Source organism: Xenopus laevis, chromosome 2S, assembly GCF_017654675.1.
Source record: "Xenopus laevis strain J_2021 chromosome 2S, Xenopus_laevis_v10.1, whole genome shotgun sequence".
NCBI lineage: Eukaryota > Metazoa > Chordata > Amphibia > Anura > Pipidae > Xenopus > Xenopus laevis.
This window is the reverse complement of record NC_054374.1, coordinates 131,192,104-131,214,767: the sequence shown is the minus strand read 5'-3', so window position 1 is coordinate 131,214,767 and position 22,664 is coordinate 131,192,104. Positions and strand designations below refer to the sequence as shown.

At 39.3% G+C, this 22,664-nt stretch overlaps 1 protein-coding gene across 1 annotated transcript in view; it reads right to left on the bottom strand.

The window, feature by feature from the left end:
- Positions 1-2,644: 2,644 nt before the first annotated feature.
- lrp1.S (LDL receptor related protein 1 S homeolog) overlaps positions 2,645-22,664 on the bottom strand; it is a 190,408-nt gene continuing 170,388 nt past the window's right edge. Inside the window, 15 exon segments of the mRNA XM_018250057.2 lie at positions 2,645-4,636; positions 5,633-5,780; positions 10,880-10,976; positions 11,364-11,428; positions 12,226-12,286; positions 12,289-12,330; positions 14,499-14,553; positions 14,555-14,664; positions 16,719-16,883; positions 18,904-19,077; positions 20,004-20,144; positions 21,357-21,533; positions 21,698-21,814; positions 22,027-22,133; positions 22,244-22,422. Of these exon segments, the coding sequence (XP_018105546.1) occupies positions 4,496-4,636; positions 5,633-5,780; positions 10,880-10,976; positions 11,364-11,428; positions 12,226-12,286; positions 12,289-12,330; positions 14,499-14,553; positions 14,555-14,664; positions 16,719-16,883; positions 18,904-19,077; positions 20,004-20,144; positions 21,357-21,533; positions 21,698-21,814; positions 22,027-22,133; positions 22,244-22,422 (1,779 nt within the window). The 3' untranslated portion in view covers positions 2,645-4,495.

Genomic DNA, 22,664 nt, shown 5'->3' with positions numbered 1-22,664 from the left:
TAAAGGCACAACGATCAATTATTTAGTCTTCATGGTATTGGCATCTAACGATGGTCAATCTGCAACTCTGTGATGTTACCAATGAGTCACATGCAATGTTCTTCTAACTAAAAGGGACATACTGCCTTATCGCGACAAGAGTCTGTTTTCCAACAGCAAATGCAATTTAGTGTACTGCACTGCCACCTTGTGCTCAAATAAAAGGCAACTAGAACAAAATACTAAAACCATATCCAAATAGCTTCAGGTGTTACAAAACAGATATGGAAGTTTAAGAAAATGGGACCTCAAGCAGCCTCGTAAATTTAACCCCCACCCTTCTTCTACTGCTGTTTCATTGCCTCTCAATGCCAGTCCTGAAACCATAATGCAGAATTATAGACTCCATTCCATCACTTCAGCTGCTCTGCCCAGATCTCCCAACTCCTTCAAACCATCATTCCTATCAAGCATAATAAATATGAAAGGTTACGTGGCAACAGAGTACTCCACTATAGCTCTGTTTACACACACTTCCAGCAACAGCCGTTAGAACGAGAGCAGAGATATCAACCCTTTTAGTAGCCCTGGGAGGTGCTCTGGAAACACCTAGGTCAGACTCCATTATAGATATACGCTACTTACAAAATAACCTCACGTGGTCCCCATGAACCCTTTAGTACAAAGTACAAGTGATAAGGTTATAATCCTACTTACAGGTACAAGTAAGATTACAAACTTATCACTTGATAATACTTGGTTTAGAGGGTCAATCACCACAAGCGTGTGCTTATTGCTTGGAGTGCAGTTTTCACTAAAACCTACATTCTTTATTCTTCCCTATCATAGGTGACTCTCTCATTTATGAGGTGCATTGCTGTGGTATGTGCTTTTCTGAGACCTTAGTCTAATGCCAGAAGGGGCTGAAATCTGCCCGCTTAAATAGGCAGGTCTGAAAAGAAGCCGTCTGTTATGAGCCTCATCTCCGGTCTGCACCCAGAACTATAGTGTTGGCTTGGGTGCAGGCACACTCATTCCGATGCAACAACACAACCGAATTCAGCAGTGTGTTCCTGCATCCAAGCTGACACAACAGTTCCAGGTGCAAGCAGAAAAGGAGGCTGATGCCTGTGTAGGGGCTAATTCTCAGTCTGCCTACTTCAGTGGGCCGATTTCAGCCCCTGTTTGGTATTAGGCTTAGGTTATGGCCTCAGACCACTCCAGCATCTGCAGATAAGCCTACATAGGGTGGCTAAGAAACAGCTATACAGTATATGACTGTAGTAGCCTCAAGGTGGCCATTCACTGACAGATGTCCTTTAGTTTGTAACCAGTAGGCTCACAAGCTGAAAGCATTCCTCCAAACTGTCCCATTTTCTGTGGGACAGTCCCAATTTTAACAGCTTTGCATAGTCCCAGATTTTTATTAAAAAGAAAAGGCCAGAGTTTCTCTTTTTTTAGATGTGAAAATGATCAGGGTGTACATCAGGGCCACTCTCATATAGAATAGCAATGGCAATCCCTATCCATAAACAGAAAACAAAAGGGATTCCCCTAACTAGGCACCAACATGAAACTCCCATGCAGGCTTGTTCCCAGGGCACCTGTTTTGTAATAAACTGTACTGCTGTGTTTTCAGGAGCAAAGGTACTTCGGTTTGGTCAGTTAACAAGGTATTACACATCTCTACATTGTGTTTGTTGGATTCAGGAACCTAAAAATATCATTATACAGCAACAGCTGGCAAAGCAACTGCAGGGTATGGATATGGGCATGATTGTGCAGCGACGTGGCTAACATTTTATATTTACCAAATGCATCTGCCCCTTCATGAATATAATATTTTAACATGGTTTACCAGTAAAGCTTTATAATTTATTTTCCAGACAATGACATTGTTGCCAATGTTCGGGAATAATTATGCCCCCAAACTGTGCCAGGCTTCGCAGATCTGTTTGTATGAGTCATGTAAACGATGACGGTGGTGAGCCCTTGTGTTTCTGGGTGGTTGGCCCTTGAGTCAGGTACTTGGTGGGCCGGTAGCCTAGTCCTACTGTGATGGATGGCTTGTAGTTTTATGCCATGCTGGCCCGTGCTGACTTCATGCGGTTATGATTAGGACTTCATGTGGTTATGATTAACCACATGAAGGGAATTTGACCCGTTTTGTCAAAAATCCGCCGGCGTTAAAGGGCGTCAAAAAACATTTGTCGCGCGGTGAAATTTTTTTGACGCACGTCTTTTTATTTTGACACACAAGCGTAATTTTTTTGCCAAAACAAGGTGAAACAATTCGCCCATCCCTAGTTATGATTGTTTGGGCTGTCAGTCCAACAAATAGGATATTAGAAAGTTGCCCCATACACTGTATGTCCCCTCATATATTATCTGTTTGGCCATTGGCTGATCAGTTGACTGCCATACAGGATCAGCCAGTGTATAGCCACTTAAGCAGTTGGGTGAGGATGAAAGCAAGTCTTATGCCATTATATAGTTATGGAACTCGTCAGTGACATGTTTCCTTATATATTACATTATGAGGTGCAATATTCCCTTTATATTTCCTTAGATATAGAAAGCTCATTATAGAAACCAGCCCCTCTCCTAGCTTTAATAGTTCTTCCTTTAGTTGTGACAGTAAAAATAACGACATAAGAGAGTTGAATGTCTGTTAAAAACTATAGTTTTATGTATGTAATACTAGCCTGATACAGGATAATGTTTAACAAGAATGTGCAAAACAAAATCATTTTTATTATGTCAGAATAAAACAAAAGGCAATCACTCTCAATATCATCAGTGACAGAATAAACTGGAAAGAAGAGGAGCACAGCTTAGCCCCATCACTGCCAGAGAGCAGCACATAGCATTCACAGACCACTGGCAACAAAAAGGAAGAATCGTAAAGAATTAGGTGGGAGCCGATTTCTGGCTATTGCACGTAAAAAGCAGCAGTGCCACAAAGCAAGAAAGTGATTGATGAAATCCCGTAAGTTACAATTTATTCTTGGAAATCCATGATTCTATAAATGTGATTATGTGGTTGGCTAGGCAAAAATCTGTGAGAAACGAAGGAAAGATCTTCAAAATACAAAGGGTGAGAAGAATGCGAATATACATGGTGAGTAGGGCAGAGAATGAGAAAAAGTGAGTATATTGAAAGCAAAAAGAAAAATAGGAAAAAAGCTATTGTGCATATTAAACCCCATGATAGGATGAACAACACTGTCTATATATCATGTGTCTAACATTGTAGCACTGCTCCTTTAAATGTGCTAAATAAGAGATGTTTGGACTCTGCCCTTCTGTGACTTGGAATGGATTAAGGGAGTTGGGGTGGGGGAGATAAAGGGGGGGCATCCCTGAATCAGATCTATAAATACAGAAGGCAGAGATAGCAGCTTTTAAAAATCTGTAACAACTTTTTTTTAAAGTGCCCTGGATTTACATTTTTATTTAAAACTTTATTAAAAGTTAAAACTAAACTAAAAAATAGTTTGAATTCTTACAATGCTCGGGGGGGGGGGGCTGCAACGCAAGGTAGAATGCGATTAAAATACAAAGCCCTTGGACGTCTTCAACTGAAAAGAACAGAAACATCTGAGATTGCAAATCTATGACATTCAAAGCGCGGAGAATATTTTTCCCCAGGTAGAAAGCAGAAGCTCACTAGATATCAGGCACGTTTAGCTATTCAGGCAGTCTCGTTGCTCCAGCAAGATGCCTCCTTCTCCCGTGTGCGGATGTCAGGGGAGGCGGATTCTTTTTTTTCTTCAACTCCCTACATAGGCCCCATTTTTATGTAATCCAGGGGCTGGAAATGACATTGCACAAACCCTCTAGCAATTGTACCAATACCGAAGACTTTTCCCCAGTTTTACAAAAAAAAAAATCCCCCCTTCCTTTAAAAAAATGAAGTAAAACATTTTGTTTAAAAAAAAACAACAACGCATATTTACTGTGTGCAGTCGCTAAAAGACAAAGCAATAAAAGAAATGACGATGGAAAAGTAATAAACTGCTGGCTGACAGGTCTCCCGCTGTTTCACTTTCATTGTACCATCCTTGTGATTACCGAAATGGATAAAATAATGTAACAGTCTTGTTTAAAATGACAGCCCTTGAAACCGTAAAACCGTTGCCTCTTCTTTATTTTTTAAAAAAAATGAGCGGACTTCTCCCTGTTCCGCTTCTCCGCTTCTTTCTCTCTCCAACTCCCTTTTGTTTGACGGGATCTGATTTTTCACATTTGTGCAAATTGCAGAGTCCCCATAGCGGGCAGTTCCTGGGCACTGACGAGTGAAGAACTATAGGAATGCGTTTCCAGGTTCCAAAAAAAAAAAAAAATAATGGCAAGGAAAAAAAAAATATATTTATAATACTGAGATCAAATATAAAAGTAGTCCTTCATTTATACACTTTATACACCATTAGGCTGTGTGTGTGTTTTTCCATTTTTTAAATGTTTTTAGCTATTTCTCTTTTTTTTTTTTTTTATTATTATTAAAATCTTCACCCTATGCCAGTGGGTCAGAGAAGTCATCCTCGCCTCCACGGGAGAGCAGTTCCCGCTTCTCGTCTGTACTGGCCAGTGAATGTCGGCTGTTGTGAGCTCCCATGTACAGGGTCGCATAGACTGGATTGGTAAAGTTGGTAGGCTGGTGGGAAACATTAAAATGATGTAAAACATATGTATAATAAGCACAGAGATACAGGCACAGTCAGGTATAGGTGTTACGTCTGTATCACACAAAAGAAAAAAATGGAAGACTTGTTTTATTTAAAGGCGAACGATCGCGAAAATGAAATTTAATATAAGCTTCGGCATACTGAAATAAGAAACTTTCTAAATACAAATCAATTAAAAATGTTGTACTGTTTCTGAATTATCTTCACTATTCCTCTCTCAGCATCTGTTTCTCCTCATTCGTCTTCATTCAGGAGTTGGGTGTCAGATATTCATTGACAGTTCTTATTTCAGTATGATGAAACTTATATTAAATTTTGATTTTCACAATATTTCCCCCTTTAAGATTCTCCCTTCTTACCTTTCCTTTGCTTCTGACAACCCATGAAGTTCCAGGATTACTACACCTGAAACATATGAATGGGGCATGGTCCTCCTCTAGGCTACAGTTCTGTACTATAAACAGTACCAAAGCCAGTCAGAGGATTGTGCCACCCCAGACCAGCAAAACAGTCAGTGGCGTAACTAGATATTACTGGGCCCCACAGCAAATTATTTTTCAGGCCCCCAAAATGTTTAGAGGTTGACTTGTTTCTCCAATATTTATTGAAATTGTATATGAATTAGGGCCTCATGGGGCCCCTATACCTCCTGGGCCCCCCTGCAGCCGCAGGGTCTGCTTCCTCTATAGTTACGCCCCTGAAAACAGTTACTAAATGTAACACTGGACCAGGGAACTATTATGAAAATGAAAATATATTAAGTCATCATACTGAAATAAAAAAAATTCTAAATATACTCAGTTAAAAAAAGTTGTAGTTTTAGAATAAAAAAAAAATCCTTAGCGCCAATAACATTGTTCTGAAAGTAACGTGTCCTCCATGTATGATTACAGCAGTTACTGTGGATTGAAGTTAAAGGTAACTGAAGTCTCTAAAGTTTTTTTTTACTATTCACAAAATCAGACCTTGTCAGGATCCAAAGTGAAGTCTGCATCGAGGAGGTCCCCTCCATCATCGCCTGGCTCTCCCTCATACATTTTATATGTTGGGTTGCCGATTTCTACATTCATGGCTCCTCCGTTGGTCATTCGCTGATGCTGGAAACCTTTGGCTCTGTGAAAGATATTAGTGGCATGTTAAGACTATACGTAATAAAAGTTGCAAAGAGCAAAACAATTTGCACAATTAAGAAAAAAAAAATTTGCATTTCACAATGTAATATTCTTCCTTGAACTGTTATTGCATTGCAAATTTTAATTGCACATTGTGGTTTTTTTATTGAGCATTGTACATTTTAATTGCACATTGCCCACTTTTAAGAAGTGATTGAAGGTGTTGTAATGTTTTGGAGCAAACATAATGACTTTTTCAGTTAACATTCACTGCGCACTGGCTCAAACTACAACATTCGCAAACTATAAAATTCACAAACCTTCTCCCACTGTTAGAAGAGGTCGCTAAGCAGATTTATTTCCTACTTAGATGGGTTGCTTTGCAAAAGCTATATTAAATTTCTGTAAAGGAAAATTTGTTTGCACAAAGGCATAACTTTTCACTTTGTGAATATTTTTTTTATATTCCCCCATATATACAGCAAAGATTGTGGTATCGGATCTGTTATTTGGTTCCCCATTATCCAGAAAGCTCCTAATTACATAAAGGACATACTCCATTTTATCCACAAATAATCCAAATTGTTAATAATGATTTCTTTTTCCTCTCTGTAATAAAAAACAGTACATTGTACTTGATCCAAACTAAGATATAATTAATCCTTATTGGAATCAAAACCAGCCTATTGGGTTTATTTAATGTTAAAAGGTATACTATCATGGGAAAACATGTTTTTTTTCAAAACACATCAGTTAATAGTGCTGCTCCAACAGACTTCTGCACTGAAATCCATTTCTCAAAAGAGCAAACAGATTTTTTTATATTCAATTTTGAAATCTGACATGGGGCTAGACATTTTGTCAGTTTCCCAGCTGCCCCAGTCGTGTGACTTGTGCCTGCACTTTAGGATGGAATTACTTTCTGGCACGCTGTTATTTCTCCTACTTAATGTAACTGAATCTGTCTCAGTGGGACTTGGCTTTTACTATTAAGTGCTGTTCTTAGATCTTCCAGGGAGCTGTTATCTTGTGTTGGGGAGCTGCTATCTTGTTAACTTCCCATTGTTCTGTAGTTAGGCTGCTGGGGGAGAAAGGGAGGGGGGCGATATCACTCCAACTTGCAGTACAGCAGTAAAGAGTGATCGAAGTTTATCAGAGCACAAGTCACATGACTGGGGGCAGCTGGGAAATTGACAATATGTCGAGCCCCATGTCAGATTTCAAGACTAAATTTAACAAAATCTGTTTGCTCTTTTGAAAAATGGATTTCAGTGTAGAATTCTGCTGGAGCAGCACTATTAACTGATGCGTTTTGAAAAAAACATGTTTTCTAATGACAGTATCCCTTTAATAATTTTCTAGTAAATTTAAAACCCCTAGGTCCTGAGAATTCTGGAGCATTTGCTACACCTGTAGCAAATATGAATCAGTCATATTTACTTTTATTGTGTGAAATCAATGGAAAGCAGCTCTTTCTCTCTCTCTCTCTCTCTCTCTCTCTCTCTCTCCTACATGTACCAGCTGCCCAGCTAATGTGTATGCCCATAAAATGCTGACATTAGAAGAAGGGGAAAAGAGAAAGAAAATGGAAACACAAGGAAGTACGGAGGGCATAATTGTGGTGCCATTCTAATGCATGAGTTCACAAATAAGGCCAATATATTTTCAGTAGCATGAGAAAGCTGCTGTAAGAATGAACAGGTGATAAGGACAACACTATTGGCTCACTAAAGGCTCTGCTAGCTCACACCATCTTTAGCTGGAGGATAACGAACACTTGTTTAAAAAATAGGCTTAGATGCTAAGGGGCCACATGCCAGCCTTAATCAACTTCATGATAAAATTTAAGGAGATATTAGCTGTCCATTATTACATAACGCTAAAAGTTCACTATTTACTTTACTATACCGGCTAGCTGTCTTTTTTGTTTTTTTCTTAAGTGGAGTTGTTTATAAAGAATAAATAAGTTTTGAGAAGGCTACAATGTTCCATTAAACCCTCCCAGGAATAGGGATCATTTAACATAATCAACACTATTACTCTGAAACAGATCAAAGCAACCCATCTGAGTAGGAAATAATTCTATCAATTGTGTCTGCTGGGGGCAAAGATGCTAATACTGCACCAAATCACTGAATGTCTGAATGGCTGCTGAGATGGGACAGTCAGGTTGGCAAAACAGTCAGGTTTAGGAACTTCAGCTAACAATTGCTTACAAAAACAAACCTCTCAGCAAAAAATTATCAACATGACCTATAGGTAACTTTTAATGTACATTCAGATATTAAAAAGTAGTTTTTTAGTGTCAGTATCACTTTAACTGTTCTTGCATTGTGAATTTCAATTGCACATGGTGTTTTTTTTTATTGAGCATTGCACATTTTAAATTGTGCATTGCCCACTTTTAATAAGGTGTTGTAATGTTTTGGAGCAAACATAACTTTTTCAGTAAACATTCACTGTGCACTGGCTCAAAATACAACATTTGCAAACTATACAATTCACAAACCTTCTCCCACTGTTGGAAGAGTTCGCTAAGCAGTTTCCGGATTAGCAAAAGCTATATTCAATTTGCGTAAAGGAAAATTTGTTTGCGTAAAGGAAAATTTGTTTGCACAAAGGCATAGCTTTTCACATTGCGAATATTTTTTATTACATTCCCCTATATATACAGTAAAGATTGTTGATTATTGTGATAACTAGGCTATTTGCAAATAAACTATTTTTCCTGTTATCAGTTAACTTGCATCACTTAGTCACTGAGGGCAGGGGCACACGGGCAGATTCGGGGGAGATTTAGTTGCCTGGCCTTCTGCGGGGCGTCAATCTTCCCGAAACTGCCTTCCCACTGCCTTCCGCCTGCTATAATGAGAAACTGCCAGCGCCAATGCACTCATGGCGCTTCGATTTCCAAACTCGCCAGGCGACAAATCTCCCCGTTAGAGATGTCGCGAACTGTTCGCCGGCGAACTTGTTCGCGCGAACATCGGGTGTTCGCGCTCGCCGGAAGTTCGCGAACGTCGCGGAAGTTCGCGCTTTTTTTTGCCCTCTCACCCCAGACCAGCAGGTACATGGCAGCCAATCAGGAAGCTCTCCCCTGGACCACTCCCCTTCCCTATAAAAACCGAAGCCCTGCAGCGTTTTTTCACTCTGCCTGTGTGTGCTGAAGAGATAGTGTAGGGAGAGAGCTGCTGCCTGTTAGTGATTTCAGGGACAGTTGAAAGTTTGCTGGCTAGTAATCGTTTTGATACTGCTCTGTTATTGGAGGGACAGAAGTCTGCAGGGGTTTGAGGGACATTTAAGCTTAGGTAGCTTTGCTGGCTAGTAATCTACCTTCTACTGCAGTGCTCTGTATGTAGCTGCAGTGGGCAGCTGTCCTGCTTCTGATCTCATCTGCTGACTGCTGCAATAACAGTAGTCCTTGTAAGGACTGCTTTTATTTATTTTTTTGTTGTTTTACTACTACTACTACTACTACTACTATAAGAGCCCAGTGCTATTAGTCTAGCAGTGTTGGGGAGTGGGACTGGTGTGCTAATCTGCTGCTCCTAGTAGTTCAGCAGCACCAACTTTAATTTTTTTTTTTAATATTCATTTTTTTTTTATTTTACTTTTTTTATTTTACTACCGCTGTAGTAGTGTATAAGTTGACCTTTTAGGCATTATTTGCCCTGTAGGCATTATTTGCACACTGTTTTCTTCAACCCGCCATCGAGCTGTGTGACCTTGTTCACATTCTGTCTAAATATCCATAATATTACCGTCTCCAGAAAAAACACCGGAGTCACTTTTTTCAAGCAGCCATAATATATTTTACGTAATCCGTATCCACCGCTGTAGTAGTGTATACGTTGGCCTTGTAGGCATTATTTGCACACTGTTTTCTTCAACCCGCCATCGAGCTGTGTGACCTTGTTCCCATTCTGTCTAAATATCCATAATATTACCGTCTCCAGAAAAAACACCGGAGTCACTTTTTTCAAGCAGCATTCATATATTTTACGTAATCCGTATCCACCGCTGTAGTAGTGTATACGTTGGCCTTGTAGGCATTATTTGCACACTGTTTTCTTCAACCCGCCATCGAGCTGTGTGACCTTGTTCCCATTCTGTCTAAATATCCATAATATTACCGTCTCCAGAAAAAACACCGGAGTCACTTTTTTCAAGCAGCCATAATATATTTTACGTAATGGCGAAAAATGACTATTTTCAGCATTTATATGGCATATTTTTTCTGGCAACTGTGCTTCAGTGGCTGCGTCCAAAAAAACTGGGCAAACAATGCCTACAAGGTCAACGTATGGCAGTTGTTTAAAGAGAACAGTAGATTACTAGCCAGCAAAGCTACCTAAGATAAAATGTCCCTCAAATCCCTGCAGACTTCTGTCCCTCCAATACAGAGCAGTATCAAGCAGATTACTAGCCAGCAAACTTACTATCATCTGTCCCTGAAATCACTAACAGCTCTCCCCCTACACTATCTCTTCCAAGCACACACAGGCAGATTTTTCAGATACATTTTTGCCCTTGATCCCCCTCTGGCATGCCACTGTCCAGGTCGTTGCACCCTTTAAACAACTTTAAAATCATTTTTCTGGCCAGAAATGTCTTTTCTAGATGTTAAAGTTCGCCTTCCCATTGAAGTCTATGGGGTTCGCGAACCGTTCGCGAACCGCTCGCGTTTTTGCGCAAGTTCGCGAATATGTTCGCGAACTTTTTTTCCGACGTTCGCTACATCCCTACTCCCCGTGTGCCCCTGCCATTAAGGTATGAATTCAGTTTATTTTCTCATAAAGTCCAAATAAAGCCTTCTGACAGATACTGTACATCACTACACGTCTGTACACACTCACAAGGATGTCACTGGGCACATGGGGTGGAGTTTGACCCAAAAAGGCATACTGGAGCATTTTTGGCTAAAATTGGCTGCGTGGATGCTGACATGAGGTGGTTAGTGCAGTGATGAAATGTTTCTTCCTGTTTGTAGAGATACATGCCATGTGACATAGCTCTAAAAGAAGCTGCAGAGTCAACTAGTTACTGATGGTTAATACTAAAAACAGACAAGCTAAATGGAAACAACCATAGGTATCTTACCCGCTCATTCGGTGCCTGTACCAGAAGTATGCCCCAGTCATCACCAGAAGAACAAGCAAAATCACCAGTACAATAGGGATTACGATGGATGCTGTTGCTGTAATTAGGTGGATAATGCAGGTGTGAAAATCAGCCTTATATTGTGACATTTCTATTCTATGTGTACTGTTTATTTTGAGTGGGTCCCTAAACTCAGTAAGTGACAGCAGCACAGAGCATATGCAGTGAATCAGCAGAAAAGAAGATGGGGAGCTACTGGGGCATCTTTGGAGACACAGATCTTTACTGCTAAAGGGCAGTGGTTGCCTTGGGCTGGTTCAGAAGCCCAAAACATAATGTACAACATTTCTAGCTACTTCTTTAGTTAAGCTTTAGTTCTACTTTAACACAGAAGGAAAAAGCTGGCTGAAAACCCTGCCCCAAAAGTGAGCATACATTCTTCGGGTAAACAACACTGCAAATGAATTGGGTTACATCTACTTACAGCTGCCGTGCTGCTCCTCGCCTACAAACACATTGCAGGTTGGGCCAGTCATCTGTGCCGGACATCTAAAAAAAAAAAAAAACGACATGAACAATAAGCTCATAATGAAAAATGTGCAATAAATTCCCAAGAACATGCATAGAAATGAAATATACTTCCCTCACTTTTTCACCATAATGTAGTCCCCACCATATAAATGTAACATTAAGTACAGGTATGGTGTCTCTTATCCAGAAAGTTCCAAATTATGGGTAGGCCATCTCCCATCTTTTTAAGTAATGAATATAAATGTTTTTATATGATTTGCTTTAAGCTGCAATAATGAAACAGTATCTTGTACTTGATTGTAACTAAGCTGCATAAATCAATATTGGTGACAAAACCATCCTATTTATTGTTTTTAGTAGACTTAAATGATTAGAAATAACAACATTTAAGATCGTAAGGTCACAGGTGAAGGGACCTCCGTCCTCTTGTCTCTTTGTCACTTACCTCTGGGGAATATGTAATGCAACTGTACTTTGTATTTATTATTGTACTTTGTATTTATTTTTATTGTTCTGCCGTACAGCGCTGCATATATAAGTAGCACTATATGAATAAAAAAATATACACATACACACAGTTATCAGTCAAGAAAATTAAGAACAAAGTTGTGAATGTGTGGCATATTTGTAGCCATCGATATTTTTGCCATTGAAATATCTCTCAGGTAAAACCTGAACTTGATAACTAGGCACCTTTACAAGAGAAGGAAATATCGCAACCACAAATAAAACAAAATATCAAATAATAAAACGTATATCTTTCTCAATCATCTCCCCCAACTCACTCCACCTCCCCACCACAAACAGCTCCTTACTGGCACTCAGGCATATCTGTCTGACGATTCATGGTGCAGATTCCTCCATTCAAGCAGTAATTTTCACATGTAAGGCAGGTCTTAGCAATTCGCCCATCAAGGCACCTGCAAAAGAGACCAATGTGTATTTTTGTCTGTATTTTTATCATATCAATAAATGAAAAAGAAAGGGTCCTATATTGATAAAGGTGCTTTTGTTTCGCCGGGGAAATGACGCCCATAGACTTGTAAAGCGGCGGCAAATTTTTGGCAAAACGAAACGGGTCATATTCGCCCATCCCTACCTGGGAGTGCATGTCATCATCTATTATCGCGTTATGTTGTATATTATACAACATCTATATATGTGTCCATGTATGCAGGTATGTTTTACGATACTTTACTATATTTCACTATACAGGTATGGGACCTGTTATCCATAATGCTCGGGACCTGGGTTTTCTGGATAAGGGATATTTTTGTAATTTGGATCTTCATACCTTTAGACTACTAGAAAAATTGTGAAAACATGAAATAAACCCAATTGGCTGTTTTTGCTTCCAATAAGGGTTAATTGTATCTTGGTTTGGATCAAGTACAAGGTACTGATTTATTTAATTTTTTATTAAATTTGGATTATTTGGATAAAATGGAGTCAATGGGAGACGGCTTTTCATAATTTGGAGCTTTCTGGATAAAGGGGTTCTACATAGCAGATCCCATACCTGTACCTATTAGGGCCCTATTAGGTGTTGATCGTGACTTTAAAAGAACATGTGACTATTTCTCAGAAAGTCATTAGCACCTGAGTAATTTAGATTGTTCTTTACATTCTGATTGACAGTGGTATGTAGAAGATGGACATATGGGCATAGCTGGTTGCACAATTGTTTTCTTCTGCAACTGAACTCTCTTCCTACGATTAGCGACTGTATCATTTGTCTAGCTGACAATGGCAGTTTAGCCTGTTTCACCGCCTATACGGATCATCCGATGTCCTTGACTATGGGACAGATTTATCAAAGGTCGAATTTCGTATCGATGTGAATTTCTTTTTACTCTAATAAATTCAAATGTATTCAGCACTTCAATGGAAGGTTATTTATGAAAATTCGATCAAATGGGAACGACCTGAAAATTCGATTCATATTCGAATCGAATACGAACGAAACTGAAATAGAATTTTCCTCCGCAAAAAAACTCGAATGTCAGGAAGGCTATCTAACATCTTCAAACAGGTCAACGGACCTCTGCCATTGACTTGTAAATGAATTCGGCAGGTTTTAGGTGGCAACATTCAAATTAGAACGGTTTCCATGGTCGAGTTGTGATTCGAAATGGTGCTTTTAAATTCGAATTTGTGAGTTTTGACACAAAAAAAATGTAAAATTCGAATTCAGATTTACCATTTGAACCTTAATAAATCTGCCCCTGTGTGTGTTCATTATTGCAAACCCATTTTTTATGTTACTTAGAGCTCTTCTACATGGGATATGTCGTTTACAGAACCTTTGTAACAAAATTCTTTTGATATAACAATGTATGCACAGAAAATTTTAGCATAGCCACGTGAGCAGGCAGTGGGGGTGACTTGTGTGCGCCTGGCCCCTCCAAATTTTTTTTTTTTTGGGGGGGGGGGGGGGCAGAGCCCGCTTGTTACTCCACTGGTCTGACTGCTATGGCATCATTTTTTAAAGTGTTCCAGCCATTTATAGATTTAAGAGGTGTATGCCTTTGATTTTGGTGGGGATCCAAAACATTTTGGTGGGGAGCCGAAATATTAGTCTCCACTTCGATAAACTGATTGTTCCCAAGTCCTGTAAGTGAGAATGCTGCTGTGGTCTCCACTCTTATGCTTCATTTGTAGCGATGGGCGAATTTCTCCTTTCGCTTTGCCGAAAAATTTGCAAATTTCCCTCCAAATTTGGGAAACGGTGAAAAATTTGCAGGAATTTAACGGAAAAAATGTGAAAATCAGACATTTTTGCGAAAAATCGTGAAAATCGGAAATTGACACCCGCGTCCAAGCTGACGCTTGCGTTAAAGTCAATGGGCGTCCGAATAGTGTTGACGCGCTCCGATTTTGACGCAAGCTTTTGCAGGCGAATTTTTGCGGGATATTCGCAAATTTGCCTGCAGCGAAACGGGGAAATTTTCCGCAAATTCGTGATGGGCGAATTTATTCGCCCCTCACTATTCATTTGATTATATTCGTATGTAGGACAGATTCTTGAAGAGGGCAACTATAAGAAGGTAATATGGAAACATGGAAACTGAACAGCCTTCAGACTTACGAGCAGATGATGTCACCATTCCTCGTTTCACATTTACCATCTTTGCAGCGAGAGCACCTGTGAATCTCACATTTTGTGCCTTCATATTCTGGGTTGCAGTGACACTGCTTTGTCCCATTAGCCAGCATTTGGCAGATTCCATTCTCACAATACCCTGTACACTTTCCTGGAACAAGAAAAGATGATCCTTCAGAAGGAGCCAAACAAAAACAAAAATAAGGGGTAGGTTTATCTTCATTAAGGTACAGGAGTAACAGAAATGTAAGATAAATCCTATAGAAGTATATATATATAATGGAAGTATATATTATCAATTTAGCTACTATAAAACCAAAATTCACAGCACAAAGACAAGAGCCTCAAAAATGTAGATTAATGAAGAGTTTGAGTTCTATACTAATAACTGGGAATTAGGATAACACAAATCAGTTTATCAGATGGAACCAGTTCATTTAGGCCTCACCAAATTATAGGACATCTCAGCTCAGGTGAATACAGAACAACTCCTGACTGTCAAACCACTTACTTTCTCTAAGCTCAGTACAACTTGTGAAGATGCAGTTTGCCGTAGAGGAAATAAACAGTATTAAAAAGATAGAGGAAGGTAAACTTCAGAAGGAAATCTGGAACTGAAACTATCTTTAGGGGGCCTGCTATATCAAATTATATTATAAAAATATATATATTGCAATTTTGTTCTGAACTTTGTAAAAAAAAAAAAAAAAAAAAATGAAAAATATAAATGAAAAATACCTAAATCTGGTCGACATGTAACATTCACAATTGATCAAGTTACTGGAGAATGCATTTTTTGTCACTGTGATTTATCCATTCATGATTTTACATAAATATGCACAAACGCGAGGACAAAATCCTGTCCCCATCAGCTGTACCCACACAAAAGCAAGTGGATGAAAACAAAGATGCGCTGTGAATAAAATATTTAGAATGCTGGTCTCTTTTTGTAAATACACAAAGAACTTCTGAGGTATTGTAATAAAAGGTACTAAAGGGATACTGTCATGGTAAAATAAAAATTTTCAAAATGAATCAGTTAATAGTGCTGATCCAGCAGAATTCTGCACTGAAATCCATTTCTCAAAAGAGCAAACCGATTTTTTTATATTCAATTTTGAAATCTGACATGGGGCTAGACATATTGTCAATTTCCCAGCTGCCCCAAGTCATGTGACTTGTGCGCTGATAAACTTCAATCACTCTTTACTGCAAGTTGCAGTGATATCACCCCTCCCTTTTCCCCTCAGCAACCAAACAAAAGAACAATGGGAAGGTAACCAGATAGCAGCTCCCTAACACAAGATAACAGCTGCCTGGTAGATCTAAGAACAGCACTCAATAGTAAAAACCCATGTCCCACTGAGACACATTCAGTTACATTGAGAAGGAAAAACAGCAGCCTGCCAGAAAGCATTTCTCTCCTAAAGTGCAGAAACAAGTCACATGACCAGGGGCAGCTGGGAAATTGACAAAATGTCTAGCCCCGTGTCAGATTTCAAAATTGAATATAAAAAAATCTGTTTGCTCTTTTGAGAAATGGATTTCAGTGCAGAATTCTGCTGGAGTAGCACTATTAACTGGTTCATTTTGATAAAAACATATTTTCCGATGACAGGATCCCTTAACTTTGCATCAGAGCTAGTAACCCAGTGAAGGTAGCATTTACAGTTTGAAAGGAAACACCTGGTTGCTTGTTGTTATGGGTTAAAGGAGAACTAACCCCCCAATAATAAAAAAACCCTATCCACTACCCTACAGTCCCCCCTCCTTGCTTCACCCCGCATAGGTGATTACCCCTGAAAGTGACCGTAATTCATTACTCACGTATAGGTGCAGAGTAATAGCAGAGTAATTCTTCGGGAAGTGAACACCGAATTGGTGCATGCGCAGTTGGAGCAGTCTTCCGGTTCGTAGCAACTGCGCATGCGCCAAAGGTGCGGAAATTGCTGAAGGGAAGGAAGAGGACCCTAAGAATACTGAAGAGTCAGAACATGGCTTCCATGAGCTCCCCTGCGCTTAGTCTGCACCTTTACGCTCATAAAGAATTAGGGGGTACTTTCAGGGGTAAACACCTATGCGGGGCGGGGGAAGCAGGGAGGGGGCCTATGTAGAGTAGTGGGTAGGGGTTTTTATTATTGGGGGGGTTTAGTGCTCCTTTAACAAACCTCAGATTTTCTCTTTAAAACTGTGCTTTGTCCTTACTGTATTGACATTTGTCTCCAGTGAAATCCGGCAGACAGCGACAGTTGGGTTGGTTGCCTTGATTCACAGTGCATGAGCCATTGTTTTGACAGTAGTCTGAAGCGCACACCTCCTGCAGACACTGAGGACCTGTAAACCCTTTGGGGCAACGACAAGTCGGCATGCCTGCAGAGAAAGGGAAAAGGAGCGATTACTGCAAAATCTAAAACTCAGGGGCAGATTTATTTAAGTGTGAGATTAGAACTCACCACAGAAAAACTCATTCGCTTTTTCATTGGATTTTTAAATCATATGAATCAAATTGTGAACTTCATTGATAAATACGATTCTAAAAATCCCATAGGAAGGAATAGAAAGTGAATAAATTCTTCTGTGGTGAGTTCTAATCTCACATCTGCCCCTTAATAGTGTCATGGACAGTAAATGTGAAAGTGTGAAAGCCTGGGAGCTTCATCTTATTATCCTATCCTTTATATACGTAGCACCGTAAAAACCACCCCAACAAATTTAAGTGTGGAAGGGCCCTAGCAAGCATCACCCAGTCCAAACCTACTGTGACATACTTAGATACATGATTTATTGGTGGACAAAAAAAATACAGTGTACTTGTTTCTACCTCTTTCAAATGGCCACAAAACTTCTGGCAGTCACATGTCATGGAATGCGGTGTCCCCCAGCGAGCTGAAGACAAGTTCAGGTCTAAAATCTTTTACATTGACTTTTACAAACTGTATTCTTTACATGAGTCTAGCTGTATTTTACCATCAGTGTGCCTCGCAGCCAAAGTTTCAGAATTATTACATTGGTTCTGTTGCAAAATTAAAGCAATTTATAACACTGTAGATCTGTTCTCAATCTGTCAATAAAAGAGGGAGCTCTGTTTATATTAAAATAATATTCTCTCTCACCTCCCAGGTTAGCATAACTACCCGACTACTGTATTTCACTGCGCAATACATTCTCAGCAGCGGCAGAAAGAGGTAATAAACCATGCAAACTAGGTAGAGTTTCTAATGAAAGAGCAATTTGTATAAGGAATCAGACCCTGCAGCAGGGGGACCCAGAAGATATAGGGGGGCCCCATGAGGCGATAATTAATAAGCCATTTCCATATATATTGGTAAAACAGGACAAACTGGATATTTGGGGGGCCCTAAAATGAATTTGCTGTGGGGCCCAATAACATCTAGTTATGCCACTGGTCAAAGTGATTCCCACAGGAGTCTACAAAGTCTGCAAATTTGAATATTATGCCAAACTAGAAATTGCATGGGCATTGGGAATTCATGTTCTATACCAATGCCCTTATTAGTGATGAAGGAATTGAAGCTGGAGAGATAAGAAAGAGGAAAACAAACTGCATACTAAAATTAAGGTTACAAAAATGAATAAAGGACTGAAGCATTGCTGCGTGTGAATGGTGTCCTTCAGAAGAAATGTATATTCTTTGCCATTCAAAGAAATCCTTGAAGCTAGGCCTCTCCCTTCAAAGTGATGCAAATAATTTCTCTTTTTGTATTGACTATATATATTATAACATTGTTGTAGATCAGCGGTGTGCAGCACAGTGTCTCTGCTCAGCTCATATATGACATTTGCTGACTAAGGTCTTGGCTTTAAACAGATTAGTGCAAAAAAGGGAAAGTTGTGCTCAATGTTTGTTATAGTTTATACAGGAGCAGTGACCAGCTCCATGTTGTAGCTCCCACCCTTCCCAGCTATAGTCAGGTGATCCCACTGGTGGCCAATAAAAGGTCAACCATAAGGAAGTTGCAGGTAAAACCTTGTCCCTGTGTAAAATGTTTAATGAAGCAATAGAATTCTTAATGAATCAAATGAAAATTGAGCATAGGACTGGCCAGATATGGGATGACTTTGACGTAGTTGGCCAGCTTAAATATATTGCAATATATGGACAAACAATCCCTGTTTTGTTTAAAGGGTAAGGCATTTTTCAGTAGCAGTATGCACAAAATGTCTCTGTCTTAAACATATTGATAATGGGTTGAGTGCAGAGGACTCTTGTATTTGTATGTAAACAGATTATTGGTGTCTATTGTGCATAATGCACTACACTGCAATGTTTGCCAATTGTCTCATTTTTAAAGCTTTTCTTTGCTTGTATAGCCAGAAAATGCATCTTTGTTATTTTTCTGCTAACTAATTATGAGAGCAATAAAAATACCTGTGAGTGATGGAGCACAGATTCCACCGTTCTTACAGTAATCCCGACACTGGTAGATTTCACACCTCTCTCCATCATAACTGGATGAGCAGCGACACTTTGGTTGTTTTCTCGCATTCAGGAAACACTTGCCTCCATTCAGACACTCTAATGTGCAGCTTTCTGGCGTGGGAGCTACAAGATACGAAGAAAGACGTGGTTAAACTTTAGAACAGGGGTTTTTAAAATTTCCAGGTTTAAGTCCCACCTCTTTGGTTCACAGAAACTCTAGGTAGAATCTCTACTCAAATGTAGGCTATACAAGTTATGATTGACACTTTCACTGCCTCAGAGCTACACAAATACTGTAACAGTATTTCATCGGAAAACATGTGTTTTTCAAAACGCATCAGTTAATAGTGCTACTCCAGCAGAATTCTGCACTGAAATCCATTTCTCAAAAGAGCAAACAGATTTTTTTATATTCAATTTTGAAATCTGACATGGGGCTAGACATTTTGTCAATTTCCCAGCTGCCCCTGGTCATGTGACTTGTGCCTGCACCTTAGGAGAGAAATGCTTTCTGGCAGGCTGCTGTTTTTCCTTCGCAATGTAACTGAATGTGTCTTAGTGAGACATGGGTTTTTACTATTGAGTGTTGTTCTTAGATCTACCAGGCAGCTGTTATCTTATGTTAGGGAGCTGTTATCTGGTTACCTTCCCATTGTTTTTTTGTTTGGCTACTGGGGAGGGGGGTGATATCACTCCAACTTGCAGTACAGCAGTAAAGAGTGATTGCAGTTTATCATAGCACAAGTCACATGACTTGGGACAGCTGGGAAATTGACAATATGTCTAGCCCCATGTCAGATTTCAAAATTGAATATAACAAAATATGTTTGCGCTTTTGAAAAATGGATTTCAGTGCAGAATTCTGCTGGAGCAGCACTATTAACTGATTCATTTTGAAAAAATGACAGTATCCCTTTAAGAATAAGCAGTGATCTATAGTGCCTAGCTAATTTTTGCATTTCACATTCTAGCCATTGAGAGGTTCTATAGTCCTCTAGGTTTAATAAGACTGAAAACGAGTGTGTACGTGGCTTCAAACCCATACTTACCATCTGGTGACTGCGTGGGTGATGGGATTAGCATGCATGTACCATTGTCCAATCTCCTTCCATTGGGACAGGTGCAGACTGGCCCGCTGGGACTTAGCAGACATAGCCATTCACATTTCTTTCGATCGCAAGGATTGGTTACTGAGGAGAGAAGAAAACAATGCTACCAAGTGCAGGTAATGAACCCAAGACAATTTTGTATGGCTAACATCTGGTTCTCAGAAAGGCAGACCAAAAGCCGGCACAGCCCTTTGGTACCCTAAACAACTGTAACTAAGATTAATGGGGACACTTAGTTTTGTGTCTCAAGGCACCTCTTTGCATTTATCATCAGTGAAACCAAAGATTGGAGCCTCAGCTATAGCTCACAATGCCTCTTGGCCACAAATGAGCAAGTGAAATATATGAAAAGGAAAATCTCATATTCATCTCCTAAAGTGTTCAGCACTCCTTGTGAAATCTATAGGCCAAGGCTTAGTCCAACTAAGCACTGTCACAGGAACTAGCACAAAAAATCCTAATACAGGAAGCAAAGTTACAGAAGTAATATGCAGCTAGTTAAGATACAATACACTTCTATAAGTGAAGGCCTTTAGCACATCACACTTGCAATGAATTCCATTTGTTCTAAACTTAACCAAAGCTCTATCCAACAGAATTATTGTTGTTCACCAAAAACACTTTCATATAAGAGACCTTTTTATTGGCTGCTAGAATTTGGCCATTGGCATCATGTATGCTTGTAGCACATGTCAAGATTTCAGAGCCCCTTACACATCTTCTTTATACTAAAGGGCACATTTATCAAGGGTCGAATTGTGAAATTAAATAAATAAATTGGCCAAATTCGATAGTCAAACTTTTCTTTTTGAATTTTTTGTCCATTTTAGGTTGAAGCAAAATTATTTGATCGATCGTAGAAATCGTTCGATTCGAACGATTTAATAGATCGATCGAATGATTTTCAAAAAAAACATTTTAAAACTTAGCCAAATTTTGGCTATAGGTTCTAGGAGGTCCCCATAAACTAACATAGCAATTCGGCAGGTTTAAGGTGGCGAAGTGTCCAAATTTTTCGAATCGTCAAATATTCGAAGTATTTTCAATTCGAATCAAAGTCGAATTTGGCATACTCGATGGTCGAAGTACCCAAAAATTACTTCGAAATTCGAAGTTTTTTCATTCGAAAATTCACTTAGACCTTTGATAAATCTGCCCTTAAATTACTGATTTTTCTGCTTTTACATGTCTTTCACATGACTAAATTAAAAATATAAAAAAACTAAGTTTCATAACACCATTGTGACAAACAACCTACTGTATCGCATGGCCAATTCATCCATCCAATCTTACCTTCTGGCTGCTTGTATTGGTGGTGTAGAACAACATCTGTCACATGGTTTATTCCCCAAGTAAGATTGGTAACAGGCCCATGCCCAAATTTGTGCACTTTAAAGATGAGATTATTGATGTAGGTTACACCATAGATGTAGTCCTCAAATATATCAATGCTAAATGGATGGGTAAGACCTGTTAATGAAGGAGGGAAAAAAGTAAATATGTGCAGCTGAACTGATACTGGACTAAAATCCCCAGCAGGCTGTCAAAATATGCAGAGTCACGGGTTGAACATCTGGTTTATTATTATTAGTTAACGCACCAACAACATAACAGGCTACCGCATTTATATTTACCCTTTTTATTACTGATTGCCACAACAGGATCTGTTCCATTAAGACGGATGCTGCAGATAATAGACAGCTTGGCATCTGCCCAGTAAAGACGCTCATTGTAGTAATCCACTGCTAATCCTGCAAGAGAATAATAAACAGGTAGTAAATCTATTTGGTTAAAACCTTTTTCTGCATTAATAGATTTGTCCATCAAATGATGTATTCACTTCATTGGAATTTGTACTAAGTATACACATAAATAAAGCCAAGACGACCTGTGGCCAGTGAAAATACAGACAATTGCTGCTTTTCAGCCATCTCTTGATTAACCTGTGTATTTCTAGTCTTACCTGTAGGCCACTGGATGTTGTCTTCCACTAGAGTCTCCCTTAGGGTTCCATCCATGGCTGCAGTTTCGATTTTAGGATGATTCCCCCAGTCAGACCAGTACATTGTTCTTAATAAAAAAAAAAAAAATTATATATATATTTTTAACCTTTATTAACAGGATATAGCAAGAAGTCGCATATTCTAAATAGATATTACAGTTTCCTGATTATTTCTTACCCTCGCAGAGGATCAACTACAATGGCATGAGGTTCATCAATCATTCCAGAGATTAAAGTCTTTCGGTGTTCGCCCTTCATTTGGGCTACCTCAATTACATCACGCCCAGAGTCAGTCCAATATATGTTTCCGGCTACCCAATCAATTGCGATGCCTCTGGGCATTTTGAGACCTGGAATCTGTAAAAAAACATAAAATCAGTCTAAAAATTCTAGGTTGTCCTATTTATTACTAATCTTATTCAAAGTATTTTCTGCCCTGTATGTTTGTGTTTTCACACTTATCACGGGAGCTGCCACATCTCTCTCTTTGCTGCCAACTGCAAACTCTTGGAAATGTTTTAGAAGAATCAAGCAATATGGCAGCTCTCACTACGGGGTAAATAATAAAGTGCAAATATTCGGAGGAAGGATGGTTTAAG